The sequence below is a fragment of the Sander vitreus genome, chromosome 19, assembly GCF_031162955.1.
Source record: "Sander vitreus isolate 19-12246 chromosome 19, sanVit1, whole genome shotgun sequence".
Taxonomy (NCBI): domain Eukaryota; kingdom Metazoa; phylum Chordata; class Actinopteri; order Perciformes; family Percidae; genus Sander; species Sander vitreus.
Genome location: NC_135873.1, coordinates 12,658,828 through 12,674,068, shown reverse-complemented (window position 1 = coordinate 12,674,068; position 15,241 = coordinate 12,658,828). Strand labels below are relative to the sequence as shown.

The 15,241-nt window shown below is 41.0% G+C and overlaps 2 protein-coding genes across 4 annotated transcripts; both read left to right on the top strand.

The window, feature by feature from the left end:
• The first annotated feature begins 104 nt into the window (after nucleotides 1-104).
• b3gat3 (beta-1,3-glucuronyltransferase 3 (glucuronosyltransferase I)) lies at nucleotides 105-5,468 on the top strand. Of its 3 annotated transcripts, none has more exons than XM_078276128.1 (9): nucleotides 105-282; nucleotides 396-450; nucleotides 691-798; nucleotides 1,414-1,585; nucleotides 1,723-1,906; nucleotides 2,096-2,257; nucleotides 2,381-2,467; nucleotides 2,640-2,843; nucleotides 3,063-5,468. In XM_078276128.1, exons 3-9 carry the CDS (start codon nucleotides 705-707, stop codon nucleotides 3,159-3,161), a joined length of 1,002 nt encoding a protein of 333 aa, XP_078132254.1. In that variant the 5' UTR covers nucleotides 105-282; nucleotides 396-450; nucleotides 691-704; the 3' UTR covers nucleotides 3,162-5,468. The 3 variants fall into 3 exon arrangements, with proteins under 3 accessions (XP_078132254.1, XP_078132253.1, XP_078132252.1); XM_078276127.1 differs by having other exon boundaries at nucleotides 396-512; XM_078276126.1 differs by lacking the exon at nucleotides 396-450.
• Nucleotides 5,469-9,869: 4,401 nt separating this feature from the next.
• On the top strand, nucleotides 9,870-14,718 carry LOC144534415 (uncharacterized). Its single transcript, XM_078276328.1, has 3 exons — nucleotides 9,870-9,981; nucleotides 11,153-11,899; nucleotides 13,171-14,718. The coding sequence occupies exons 2-3, from the start codon at nucleotides 11,231-11,233 to the stop codon at nucleotides 13,324-13,326; spliced, it is 825 nt and encodes a 274-aa protein (XP_078132454.1). The 5' UTR covers nucleotides 9,870-9,981; nucleotides 11,153-11,230; the 3' UTR covers nucleotides 13,327-14,718.
• Nucleotides 14,719-15,241: the final 523 nt, after the last annotated feature.

The window sequence follows — 15,241 nt, the reverse complement described above, 5'->3', positions numbered from 1 at the left end:
GCCATCGTTTTTGAAAAACTGGCAATTGTGCAGGATTCATGTGGAACTACTTGTGATTGCGCACGTTCTGAGGGGACTCCTTACTGTGTTGCACTGAAACCGGAAGCTGTTGGTACATTGCTGCAAAAAATCAAAATGCCCTAGCTGAGCTGTTAGCTAGCCGAATGAATGGTTGCTCTGATGCACTGAGGTGCCTTTGCTCACATCTTTCCAAGATGACATAAAACTGTAAGGTCATAACTCAACTCTACCGCTTCTGTCGTTCACGATTTCCCTCCTTTGGTGAGTGCATGGAAATTATAGTCGACCTTTTTTTCTGTTAAAACCAGTTGTCAGGCTAACATACCTTAGCTAACTGTTTTTTTTTTTTTTTAAATCAATCATATTCATATTAGCCGACCTTCTCAGGGATAGCGTACACAATCCGGCCCTCTGCTTCAACGTTTTACAGTAAGCCTCCGAAAATGTCTGGTAATGCTTTCCCTCTTAGTTAGCTAAATGTTGACTGCCAGGTGAGAAACTGAATTTTGGTACATTTTAACACATTGAGATTCTCAGTTACAATCTCCACAGCCACGAGACAAAATAACATCTGATAAGAATAAAAAAAAAAATATCAAAAGAAAACCCTTTATAGTAATGCTTTGTGACAAGTAATGCTTTCAATGTCTCATATTGTCATCCTTTCAGCTGGTTAGGGTACCATGGCAACGAGGATGAAGCTGAAGCTGAAGACTGTGTTTGTGCTCTACTTCATGGTCTCCCTCCTGGGCCTTGTCTATGCACTGATGCAGCTTGGTAAGTGGTCACCACACAGTCTCAATGGACCTTTTTTTGCACAGCAGTCATTTTGACCTGTCACGGTAAGGAAACCACAGGTGAAATTGATGTCTCAGTACCATTAAGTGTCCCAGAAAGCTATTCCAGTAAGCAAGCATGCACAATACCAGGGCTTCCTCTAAGTAGACTGCAGCTATCGTAAATGCTATTAGATAACCCCTGGGATTTGCCTACTTTGACATGCCATAATGTGTGCTGTGAAATAGGTCTATCAAGACTTGATCCATCAGTATAATATGTGTTTTAGATAGCTAGATTCAACAATAATAAAGGTAAACACGGCCATCACTCTGTCCTGACATACAATAAGAAATGCTTAGGATAAAAACATTTTAAGGATAAACGTGTATTTTCATTATGGTCCTCGTTAGGGAGAGTAAATAGTAATATGGCTGATCTTAAAGTTGGGCAAGAGAGGTTAACAAACACACAAAATGAAACAAACAATCAAAGCAGCGCTTGTGTATCTGAGTTGTACGAGTAGGGAAATCCCTTTTTTTTTCTTCTTTTTTTTTTCTTTTTTTTTATCCCTTTTGTACTTTTAAACTGTCACGTCTGTTGAACCCCTTGCAGGTCAGCGCTGCGACTGCTCAGAGCATGACTTGCCTAAAGACCGTACCATATCTCGGCTGCGGGGGGAGCTGCACCGTCTTCAGGAGCAGATGAGGAAGTCAGATGTGACCAAGCAACCACAGAAACAACCAGCCAAACCCACCATCTTTGTTATCACCCCAACATACGCAAGGTAGGCCAGGGGAGGTCGGTTTCCTTACCTCACTTCCTGCTCACTCGCCTACTTCATCTCCATCGTCCTCTGTTACCGTCTATTTTTCTTTCGCACGCAAACACGCGGTTCTTCTGATTTCTGCCTGTCCTTGTCAGGCTGGTGCAGAAGGCCGAGCTGACTCGTCTGTCCCAGACGTTCCTCCATGTTCCTCAGCTCCACTGGATCGTGGTGGAGGACTCGCCGCACAAGACGCCACTAGTAACTGACCTCCTGGTGAAGAGTGGCCTCACCTACACACACCTGCACATGCCCACCGCCAAGGACCGCAAACTGCAGGAGGTGGGTAGAGACATGGCAGCCATCTGTGGAGATAAAAATCAAATCAGTCCATCGTCTACATTTAATGTCTTCTTAGGTTTGAATCAAACACATAGTCTTGCAATGTGGTATTCAATGTTTTTCCTCATTTTAGTATGAGCAAAAGAGTGTTTTTAGATGTTGGGTCTGAATGCTCACTCTCCACCTCAGGGTGACCCCAGTTGGCTGAAACCTCGTGGAGTTGAGCAGAGGAACGAGGGTCTACGGTGGCTCAGAGAGGACAGAAGGGCTCAGCCAGGAGGAGACAACCAGCAGGGAGTGGTTTATTTTGCTGATGACGATAACACATACAGCCTGCAGATATTTGAAGAGGTGAGGGTTGGAGTGTGAATGTGTTTTTACTGATGTCTGCCAAAGTCTACAGCTGAGGAAGTGTCTGTTTTAAATGTGCCATGATTAAAGAAGAAAAACGAATGTGCTCTTGTCTTGTGTCAGATGAGGAGTACCCAGCGAGTGTCAGTGTGGCCGGTGGGACTGGTTGGAGGGATGAAATATGAGCGGCCCGTGGTTGAAGGAGGAAAGGTAGGTACTTGGGATGAATAATGCTGACAAGTCTGTGTTTAAGAAAACCATGAATTTGTTGGCCACATTACAGACAACAAAATTAATAATAGTTTTTTGTGGCTCTCATCAGAACCACTTCAACTTAATTATTAGCAATGCAGAATTTTGTGTTTTTGATGATTCTTTGAAGGTGGTTCGCTTCCATACCGGCTGGCGTCCCAGTCGCCCCTTCCCGATGGACATGGCCGGCTTCGCCGTGTCCCTCAAACTTGTCCTGGCCAATCCAGAGGCCTGTTTTGACGGAGAAGCACCAATGGGCTTCCTGGAGAGCAGCTTCCTTCAGGGATTGGTTACCATGGACGAACTGGAGCCTAAAGCGGACAACTGCTCTAAAGTAAGTGTCTGCATGAAACAGCAGAGTACACTTTACTGTGTGTGTGTGTGTGTGTGTGTGTGTGTGTGTGTGTGTGTGTGTGTGCGCGTGCGTGTGTGTGTGAAGAAGAGCCTTTGTCATATATTATAGTTTAGAGAACATTTTCTAATGTAAATTTCAGATATACTCTAGTTGCAGTATTTGATTTTTATGTCCATTTATTGTGCGTGTATTGTGTAGGTGCTGGTGTGGCACACACGGACAGAGAAACCCAAGATGAAGAGAGAGGAGGCTCTGCAGGCTCAGGGACTGGGTTCAGACCGCGCAGTGGAGGTCTGAGGAACACATACACACACACACACACACACACACACACACACACACACACACACACAGACACTGTAAAGTGTACTCTGCTGTTTCATGCTGCATATGTAACTCTGCATTGTAAATACTGTAAAACAGAAATATCAGTTTGAGGTCACATTTAAATGTATCTGGTATTTTTTTTGTGTCAGGTAGTAAATGTACGTGTGTGTATATATTGAGTGAGTGTTGTTACAACAGTGTATGTTAGTGTATGTACTGTATCAGGGTGTTCTCAGTGAGTTAGGTGTGTTTGGCCAGCAGAAAAGTGGAGGAGGAGTCTGGAGTTTAAACAATTGCCTGACGGGGGCGCCAGTTTTAAATTTTGTAAAGCCATGCTGTTACACCAACAGTATGTTTTTTCCTTAATGCTGGAAAAAGGATGCATCTTATTACAGACGTCCATGCTTGCATCATTTGTAGCGATCCACATGTTGACTTGTGCTCAGTTTAAATCCTGCAGTGTGAGCATTCCTAATGACACTTAGATGTTGTTATTGCTGTGCTCCAGCTGGTCTTGCTCCAGCCTCCTGTCTCTGTTTCCTATGCTGGTTGGATCTGATCTGTAACCAGCTTCATCAGTGCAGCCGCTAACCTCTTGATACAGACGCAACGGAGCACTTTACTCATGCATGGATTCTATTTTTGCGTGATTAGTGTCCGTAAGTCCATATTCAGCCATATAGATGTTTTTTTTTCTTTTTCCAGTAATCATCATAGGCATGATAATAACATTTATACAACCTATCAAATCAAAATGTATGCATTTCGTATCAATGTATTAGTATTGTGGAGCGAAGATTTTTTATTTTTTTAAATTATTCATTTATTCACAAAACTCACAAACTTAATTAAGACAAATGCTCAATATTTGTTGCCTTGTATTTATTATGCTCTCATACACAAACAAGTGGTGCAATTTGGCAACACAGACAACAACAAATACAGAGAAACAATACAAGCAATGGTTCCACACCCAGTGTAGCTTTAGTGTTGAAGCTCAGAGTGCAAATGCTGTTTTGTTTTTGTTTTTTAAGATTATTTTTTGGGGCATTTTTAGGCCTTTATTGACAGGACAGCTGAAGAAATGAATTGGGAGGGGGGGGGGGTATGACATGCAGCAAAGGGCCGCAGATCAGAGTCGAACCTGGGCCCGCTGCGTCGAGGAGTAAACCTCTATATATGGGCGCCCGCTATACCAACTGAGCTATCCGGGCACCCTAAATGCTAGATTTCAATAGTATCATAACAGCTAGTTCTAGCCAGCATTTTAATATGTATATTTTTAGTGATGCTTTTTAAAAACATAAGGCTTAAGGAATCCATGTAAAAGCCCTGAATAAAGGGAACAACACTACTTAAACTCATAGACATTCCTTATGCAATAAGCAAATACAAAACACGCCGTCCCTGTTACATTTCCATACTCTGATGACAAGGAAAATACTTGAATTTGCCTTTAAAAGGCAGAGAATCCGTGGTACTTTACAGTAGCAGTGTTTCAAGAGTATATTTGGGAAAAAAAGCTTCAAATATAAATTGAAGTACTCGAGCTGTGCTTGATTATCTTCCATGACATCCTCAGAAGTTGGAAGAATAAGGAGCAAAATAAAAGTATAGCTCAAACAGGGCTCCAGACTAACTTTTTGCCTTGGTTGCACTGGTGCGCCTAACGTTTTTATTTAGGTGCACCAGCACAAAATTTAGGTGCACCCAAATTTTTCCTTGCGTCGCCTGCAACGCTGAATGGCGATACACAATATATAGCTCTGTATTTTTTTACAAAGTGGGCTAAATGTTCAGTTTTAAGTCAAAGCCACTTTTCACAAGCTCTTTTATTAAAACAGATTGTGATTAAAATAAAATGCAAAGACATGGTTTCCTTTACCAGTTTGAACATATACAGCTGCAACACATGTAAATGAAAGTTATCTGAAATAAATAGCCTAGGATATATATATATAAAAAAATATATATATATATGTGTGTGTGTGTGTGTGTGTGTGTGTGTGTGTGTGTGTGTAGTATGTATGTGTGTATATATATATATATATATATGTATGTGTGTATATATATATATATATATAATCTGAGAAAGCTCCTTCACTTGTTTTCAACAACAATAACAGACTGATTAAAAGAGAAAGAGGACGCCCGGATAGCTCAGTTGGTATATATAGAGGTTCGACTCCGACCTGCGGCCCTTTGCTGCATGTCATTCCCCTCTCTCTCTCCCCTTTCATGTCTTCAGCTTTCCTATCAAAATCAAAATCTTAAAAACAGACCGAAAGACATAGGAAGACAGAGGAAGAGAGGGGGAGTGCGATGGACTGAAGCGTATACTACTCACAAAGTGACGGCAGACTCATTATGTTGGGCCCAGCACGGGTCGAATGCACTTTGGCGGGTCAGCGGCGTTACACACGTCTTGTGTAGGCTGTAAAATGTCTGTATCGTCACTGTGCTGCATTTTTATGAACTATGATATTCTGGCGGGTCACATCTCTCGCCCAGGTCCAGCAGGCTCCGTCTCACACGCTATTACTCAACGAACTGAAGTTAGTTGCATTCAATAACTTCTAATGTGTTTTTCGCCGTGGCGGCCGCAATAACAGAGTTACAAGCGGAAACACTGGTACCAATACAGGTTTCCCTCTCATACTTAACAATATACAGCTGTGTTAATAACAATTAAAACTGTAGACAAATGTCAGCATGTGGACCGGCGGCGCCGTGTCTCTCCATGTTGCAGGGGAGTCGTGTGAATGGGGGGTGGGGGGGGCTGCGCTGAGGAGAGATCCAAACGCAGGCACGGCTTTACAGAAGAAATGGGTCATGTAACGCAACATTAAACCATATCGATATATAAACGACATCGCTTCGTTCGTGGAGAGGCAGCGGATGCGAGGACGTTAGGTGCACCGGTGCGACCTAGGAAAAATCTTAGTCGCACCCTTACAAATTTTGGTCGCACTCTAGAGCCCTGTCAAAGGAGCTACTGTTGTATGATACTGTAAAAACAGCTAGTGCCCGCTTAAGTGTAATTAGTGCCTGTAAGTCAATTCTCTACTGGTGTATTATGTATTTATTACTGTAAGAATATTGTTCTTTACATCGTACAATGTGATAATGTCTGTCCTGAAACCGAAACCTTGAAAATAAACCTAGATCATGTAAACTATTGTATTTTGGTCTTTTTTAAATTTCAGTGTTCAATCTTTAAATTGTTATGAACTTTGCTCTCTAACTGTAAAAAATAATTGTGGGTCTTATATTTACTACATGTGCTGATATGGGATCATTATTTAGGAGGAATTTGCTGAATGCCGAAAGAGCCCTAATGCTGTATAGTATGTTTTTTTTCTTAACTGCAGATGAAATATGACCATGTCAAACCTTTGCTTACAGTTGGCTGTTGTTGTCCCTTCCATGTCTTTAAGGCCCTTTCTCTCGCAAGACATTTTGTATTCTGACACCGACTAGTTTCAGAAAGGCTGACTTGACGGAGAAGTTGAATGACTGTCTCGACCGACTGCCTCAAGTGATTTGAAAGGCAGCCAAAAGCACATCTGTTCTGAGTGTATCAGGTAATACTTACCAGTGTCACACTTTACAGACTTGTCATGCAGTATGTCTGTGCCTTTTATCAGAGGTGTTTGTCTGCCTCTTTATGTTCCCACTAACCTCTCTAATTCTGTCTTTTATGTTTTCCTGATTTTCTCAAATTTCACCACATCAAAATCAATCGTCCGACTAGAGTTGCAAAACCCTAACCTATCCCTGTTTGATGGTGACCATGGGAACCTGCTTCCAGCGTCCAACAATAATTACCCACACGGGCGGGGATTTTTTGCCCTCAAACACAGCTGAGATTTTTACGAACCTCTGTGATTGATAGCTGTTACGCCCTCTCTGCAGGGAAAGTCGCCTATCGGTGACTATATATGGAGTGTTCTTACCTCACCACCCAGCACACACTCGCACAGGGCTTGGCAGATGTAGGTGCACTGGGAGGTGAGTAACAGGAGCTGAAGTCACCATCTTTTGATCCAAAATAATTCAGTCACTCACTCACATGAATGCCTGTTGGCTAGACCAATGGTTCCCAAACTTTACCTCATCTGATAGTTTAGCTTTTGGATGTTTTATTACAGAAAGTTTAGAAACCCATGACCAAAATAGTCATATATTCTATCATTGTGTTACTTATGAATGGAATTATATTGAAAAAATAATATTCCCTTCAAGGACCCCACTTTAGGAACCACTGGCCTAGACTTCTTGTACCATTTAGAAAGTAATTTCATTCCTGTACCCTTTATCATCATCTACACTGTCTTGTTTTTACCCTTAAATAACACTTATAACACTCCATTTTGTGTGTGTGCGTGTGTTTGTGTTCCTGATGTTGGCGTGTCCTCACAGTATGCATGTGTATGCATGTACAAGGTGTGTGAACACTATGCATCCCGAAGCTGACTAAAGGAAATGGGAGATAATTACACAACACACACACACACACACACACACACACACACACACACACACACAGCTGAGCAGCTCCCACTCTCTGTCCCACCCAGACACAGTGTTTACCATCCAAACAGTAAGATAACATTCAGTGACCTAAACTAATCCATTTAATCTTTACACACGCATACGTTCCGTCAGGGTATAGCAACAGCTTATCAGGAGAGAGTACTGTTTTGGACACATTCGTGCAAATGAAGAGAAGGCAAATGAGCTTATTTCAGAGGCAACCATTTTGAACTTGGGTCACACTATGCCTCCAACCAAAACATTTTTTTTTTTTATATCTCATGAATGCTATCTATTTTGTTGTTAAATTAGGATTCATAATTTATCATTTAAAAGTAATGATCTTTATTCATGGAGGGATACCACGGGATCACGGGATTTTGTCATGCCACTGATAGATGGTTTGCGGAGTCATTAATGGTTTGTAAATGAGAAAGCCCCTCAGGGAAAGTTTGTGTTATTGGGCTAAATAAATCAAATTAAAATTGACTTGAGAAAAGGCCCTTTAAAACGACCTCTGACCTATTAATATCACCATTAAAGGCACTCACTTTTGTTTGGTAAAGTAGGATTATAAAGTTGGTAATTAAACTACTCATGTCCATGTGCTTTAATTCCAAACCCCATGAGCATATTGAAATGCCTTTTAAAATGAGAAAATCTTTTAAAAGACTGCTCATTTAATTTTTTTCTCTTTTTTTTTTAAGATCAATTTTTTTATTGCTTTTTTAACTTTAAACATACAGAACAAAGAAACACAAACTGAACAGGAACAAAAACAAAAACCCTCTCCCACCCCCCACCCTCTGCGGTCTCCGAGGAAAACAGAACAAACGAAAAAACAGAAATCACACCTTGCCTAGTCACTCTCCTCTAATTCTTGTGACTCTGAGGTCATAAGGACTGATGCTTGTGCTGCTGTGTTTTTCCATAGGTCTATAGTCGATTTGGCTTTGTTAATCCTTGCTGTAGAGAGCTCAAGCATAACTATGTCTAGAAAATACGCCAACCACTGTTTTATACAAAGCGAGTGAGGGGCGAGACAGCGCTGAGCTATCATTTTCTTGGTTGCAGGTGAGCCGGATAGCCAAATTTTCCTCTGTCTCCCAAGCACGTGTAATTTAGAGTCGTCATTAAGTAACTAATAATAATATAATAATAATAATTTTACCCTGACCAATATATATAGGTGAGCTTAAATGATCAGCCGATGGGGTTATGACAGATATATTGATATGTTGGCTAGAGCCCAACCCATAGGCCTACTGGATTTTTGAAGCTTATATTGATATTTGGAGGTTAAAGACAACATGTGATGATATTTTGTGTTTTAATGTAGACAAACATTTTTACTAAGGATGATCCCTTCAATAAGTTTTTTTTTTTTTTTTTTTAAAGTGTGCCCATGTTATGTACTGAGTGGGACATTTTACAGTTGAAAAACAGGACTAAGTCTTCAGCCATGCTAGCAGCTCTAAGAGGCTATACACAATATTGCTTTGAGCTAAATGCTAAAAAGCTGATGTTAAGCTATATGCTAGCATTTTAGCACTAAACACAAACACACAAATGGCATTTGTTTTGCAGGTATTTGGGAGATACATCTGACCTAACAGTTATATTGTCACATTATTTTGAATACATTTATGAATTTTCAGCATCCCTGTGTGTTATGGACTGCAGAAGTTGGACGATACATATGTTGAAGGTGGTTGAACGCTCAGCCTTTTGAGGTTGAAGCTGAATTGAAAGTCCCATCTGTGCTCTGCAGGTTTCTCTGTGACAGCTGAGGACGGTCACGGTTAATGATTGATAGCTTCTGATATCAGAATAGGATGTTTGTTCTGGTGGAAGGATGTTTTGTGATCTGAAATATTAGGCAGTTTTTCAGTAGGCCTCGATGAGTGTGCGCACGTGTATAGGCACGTGTAAGTTACAATCTAGTCAATGTGTGTGTTAAAGATGTATAGAAAGAGTCCGAAGAAGGGAGAGAGACAAAGAGTCCTTGAGAGTGAGAGGACTTTGCTGCTTGTGTACGTGCTCTTTTTGCATGTGTGTGTTTGCCTTGGTGACGACAGAACTGCAGGTTGGGGCAGGGTGGGTGTGTGACGCTGTGTGTAAGGGGAGTATCCTGAGCTCAGTCATTCACTCGGACACACACAAACACACAGGAGATATTGCTCACCGGTGCTCACAAACACACTCACACACACACATACACAGAAAGACAGAGGAGACAAGAGCCAGAAATCAGGTAAGACTTGCATCTCTTTCTTATCTAATAGTTTCTGCATTTTGCTTATTTGCTACACTACAACATTCTTTTAAGAGTAATTATCATGTGTCTATAAGTTAGTTTATGTAAGAAAAGAAGTCACAGCTCTCTTTCTTCTAACAATAAATGGCAGGCTGTTCAATTCATCTTTTCAGTCCTGTTTGTCTGATTTTCTTGTACTTGTTGCTCTATTAATCACTTTGTTTGCTTTCTATACATTCTTGTGTCATGCCATTTTAGATGTCTTCTTTGTCTTTCTGCTTTGTTGTCACATTCACCCTGTTTCCTTTTTACTTTTCCTCCTTTTGGCGACAACCCAATGTGAAAGTGTTTTACCCTTGATGGAAAATAACCTGCTGTGACACTGAAAATACTCTCTCTCTCTCTCTCTCTCTCTCTCTCTCTCTCTCTCTCTCTCTCCCCCATATGTCAAAATTGGTGAATTTGATCCAACAACCTTTTAACATTACAGAGAACAAGCCAACAGTCAGGCTGAGGTCAGCATCGAGAGATAGTCAATATGAAGTCATTGATTTTGGCTTCTGTACAACATCCAACTGGTTAAATTAGTGCCAAAGTCTGAGTCTGTGTGCGCATGTGTGTGTTTGTCTCCAGTTTAAGCAACATTGTGTCTTTAGCTAATTATCATCACAACCCTGATAACACTGACCTACACAAACACACTGGAACTACTAGTACAAAACCCCAATGCTGGTAGTCTGTTTTTTTAAGTTTTTAGTTTCATAAACCTCATGTGACTCCAAGGCAGATACTGTTGTAGTTCAGTGCATACCATTTACAGCAGCATTTACACATGCTGACCGTCACACATTCCCATGACACTGGTTATCTTTCATCTATGGTCTCATTTCATTGCATTTTCGTTCCACATTTCTCTTATTTAATTTCATCTGTCACCATTCCAGAACTTTGGCTTATATGGGAGCTGCTATGAAAGAGAGAGAGAGCGAGTGTGTGTGTGTGTGTGTGTGTGTGTGTGTGTGTGTGTGTGTGTGTGTGTGTGTGTGTGTGTGTGTGTGTGTGTGTGTGTGTGTGTGTGTGTGTGTGTGTGACCCAAAGAGTGGCGGTGAGGGGCAGTGTTATGTAACGGCATTAATCTCTAATCTCTCTTTTGCCCCCTATTCTTCAGAGGTGACCAAAAAAAGGAGTTTGTGAAGCACGAAAACAAAAGGAGTGAAAGAAAAACAAGATAACGGAAAGAGAAAACATGACAATTGGCAAGAACTCCAGGAAAAGCTCTGCGCGGAGCTCCATCCGGGCCCCAAAGTTTCTGGACAAATCCAGTGGCTTCTACGGTCGCCTTGATGAGCCTGAGGCCGCTGCAGAAGGAGAGAAGGTGAGGGGAAAAGAAGTGGAGGAGACATTCAACTGGACAGAGGACGGCAACGGAGAGGGGGGAGTCGCAAGCAGCCCCAGCCCAATTGAGGTGCGCATTTCTGGGGCAGATGAGAAGGAAGAAGTCGAGGCGTTTGATCTCAATGAAGGGATGATGGAAGACGACGGGGAGACTCTCCTCCAGAGGAAACCCAGCCGTCGCAGCAGCCGCTGGAGAAGAAGCTCCAGGAGGAAGCAGAAGGAGGGGAGAGCCGAGGAGGACACAGCCGGGGATGAGAGGCCCAGCCTGGGCACAGAGAGTCCCGTTGACCCACACGTCCTGGAGGACACCAAGGTAATGATCGAAGTGAATAAGATGGAGGAAGAGGATGGGAAGGCAGGAAAGGGGAAGGAGCCAACGCTTGTTCACTTCCCGGTTCGGGAGGATGCGGACGACCAGGTCCTGATCAGAGACAGGAAGAGGGAGGAGAGGAAGATGAAGAGGGAGCAAGAGGAGGGGAAGAAGGTGATTAAGAGGAACACAGGGAAGAATTATCGCAAGGTGAGAAAGCCTTATGTTGTTTCTATCAGTTAGGTTTTTTTTAGCACGTTTTATTAACTTCTGCTTTCTGTGACTTACATTAACATAAATTCCATATTCAGCGTCACCCCACCTGGTAAAACTTTAAGCCCCACAAGGTTACATAACTGAGTATTCCGAGGTGGTGGCACAGAAGGGTAAAGTTCTTCCTCAATATCCTCCACATACTGGGCTATTAATCACCATGGAAACTATCACCTTAATAATAGGCTGCCAGCAGGGTCAAGGTACAGCAACCACTGGTGCATGTCACCAACTCATTAGGTAACTTCCTCTGATAGGATTTTTCCTTTATGTCACATTTAACAACATTGAAAAATGAAGCAGAAACAGGTTTCGCTAAAGGGCTTTTAGCTGTACAAGTAAACCGGGCAGCTGTGTAAACGGACTGCACGGCCCCTCACCTGATTCACATGTTCCCAAAGATTTTCTGCTTCATTTGAAACACATGCACAGAGGTGACATTCCTGAGCCTCCTTTATCGTGTCTCTTGATCAATGGAACAAAGTAGGACAAGTGTTGATCCGCCTACTAGACCCACACCATTAAAACATTCCACTGCTGTTGACCAATCAGCTCAACACATTTTCATGAACGGGTTAGTATGATATCTTACGAAAACGTATGCACAACTCTGACTTCTCAGTTTGCACAATATTTGTTTTATGTATTAGAGCGATTGTGCATAGAATACATGTGTATATGAGAATTCCTGTTGCTGCTAGTCTCTGTAAGTGCTGGTTCAATATTCTTGAATGGCATAAAATCACCAGTCCCTATAGCAACAAACTTGGAGCAGTGGTTATCAACCAGGGGGTCCCAAGATAACTGTAAGGGGTACACAGTTTGTTTGCTTATGATGCACAGGATTGTCAGGTCCCTTAACTGTTTTTAATGACCAACACATCATTTTACGGGGCTTTAATTTCCTGGGAGGTTCTCTGGAAACAACGGTGTAATTTTGCACTACCCACAGAGACAAGAGAGGCAATCAATTTGTATACTTTCACTTATTTCCAATGAGCTGTTGGTGTAAACTGAAGAGCCTTTTAGTCTGTACACAGCAGATCAGCCGAACATGCAAAAATGTGAGTCTCAGAACGGTTTCTCTATTTTTATAAACTACAGAGTTCTTTCCAGAAAACTTCCTAAGAAATTAGGGGAAATTACTCATGTAGCAGTCATTTCGAGGTCAACCTTATTGCTAACCTTTACCCTATTGTTCCCATCAGGCCTTTGACCAAGCCTTTCGTCGCGGCTGGGAGGCCTTCATCACCAACATCTACAGCGTCACGCTCACACCTGTGACGTCATCCTCACCGCCATCTTCTTCACCTTCGCCAAAGAAGAAACAGCAATCCAACTTTGTGTTAGCTGAGTTTCTGTAGAACTGGAGAGCGACATGGACGATGAAATCAAATTTTTGTTCAAATCAAGATTACGCACTGTGTTGTGATGTGGCATTTGGCATAACGTCAGTGGGGACGTTTATAATTACATGATGTGTTTGAGTCATGCAGTAGGCCTCCGAAACATTCATTATTTATCTACAATAATGAGTCTTAATCCCTCCTCATAAAGCTTACTGCCTTGTCTCATCATGATGCACATAGATTTGCACAGGGATTCATTTTTACTTCACAAGCTGAGGGAGCCACGTTGTTGATTCTGCTGTACAGTGAAGCCTATGGGACTGGCTTGTATTGGAAAAACCCAGTCTTTATGTGACTGAGTTCAGCTGCTTCTGGTTCCCTTCAACTGTGATGCTAATTTGGGATTACGTCTTAACATTTTAGCCCCTTACATCCGGTCCACTATTAGGAGCTTGAAGCAGAAATAATCTTTCTATCCTTTTGTTTAGCACTATGAAACTACTAAAGTGTTGATGTGCAATCAATAGGCATGTTTCATTGTCAAACATGTTGCGATGACTTATTAGTGGACTTTGGTTCTGGAGATATTCCTACTTGTATGTTAATCAGTGCCATGTATTGCTAATCAGTTGTGGTTAATGAGAGGACAAACACACACACAGCTAATTTATATTATGACACTGTGATTTGTATGTTAATATTTGTGGAGAAAATGCAGTTTTGACCAATTGTAACACATTTAGACAGAGGGTTTCCCATCTATGTGTGCACAGAAATACAGAGTTTGACTTCCTCAGTGTGTGTTTTGGTAAAGGTTATTTAACCTGAAGGGACAGGGCAGGAGAGTGTATGCATGTGTGTGAAACTGAGAGAGAATAAATATATATATATATATATATATATATATATATATATATATATATATATATATATATATATAGCAATATATTTATAGCCTGGTTATAAAACGGCATGTCTTTTAATTGTTCCCAATGTAGCTGCACATCACGTTTCTCTTAGTAGTCTAAAACACCACTCATTGGCACTTTAAATGTCAGAATAGGACTATAACGTTAGTATCAACGTTCATCCGGGGACAGGAAGACATGATAGAACGGATTCAGAAGGTTTAAACCATGTATTAATGATTGGTTGACTTGTTACAATGAAAAATGTAATGTTTACAACAGACCTGTAATTTCCTGTCATCCACTATGTATATGGTTTGGATATTATCTCCAGTGTATTCTTGCAGACTGAATAGGTGGGAAAACTTGTATATAATGATTGTCTAAAGAATGTGTTAATGTAAAAAAAAGATCTTTTTGTATTCTAATCAAAGCTTCTGAAGTCTTGAACCGTAACAAGAAGCACTTTTCTGAGTAAATAAAGACTTAATTTATTGTAGTGGTTGTATGTTCATGTTTCAGGATAAAGACAGAATAGATGTTTTGATTTGAATTACCTAATGTCAGCGTCATTGTTGCCATGACATTATGAGCAACGTGAAAAACTAACCAAAGAAATGATAGATGATGAGATAAAGCTTTAACCTGCTAAACTTATGTAAATATATAGTTAAAACAAAACTATATACGCGTGTGTGTGTGTGTGTGTGTGTGTGTGTGTGTGTGTGTGTGTGTGTTCATTTTATAAGCATAAAGGTATATTCATGTTCATTTAGAAGAAACTTTATGACAAGTGAAAACATTTTTAATATTTTTGCACAGAAGAAATGCATGTCAAATTGAAAGAAAACATAGTTCATATTGTTGAGACTATTATTTTAATTTAAAAAAACAAACTTATTTTAATACTATTTTCCACTGCATGGTGGTTAATAAATCTCAAATTGGTTTATAGGAAAGAAAATATTTAGCAATCTGTTGGTATCTCTGCTACCACCGCGTGGATGTGAAAAATACTTTTC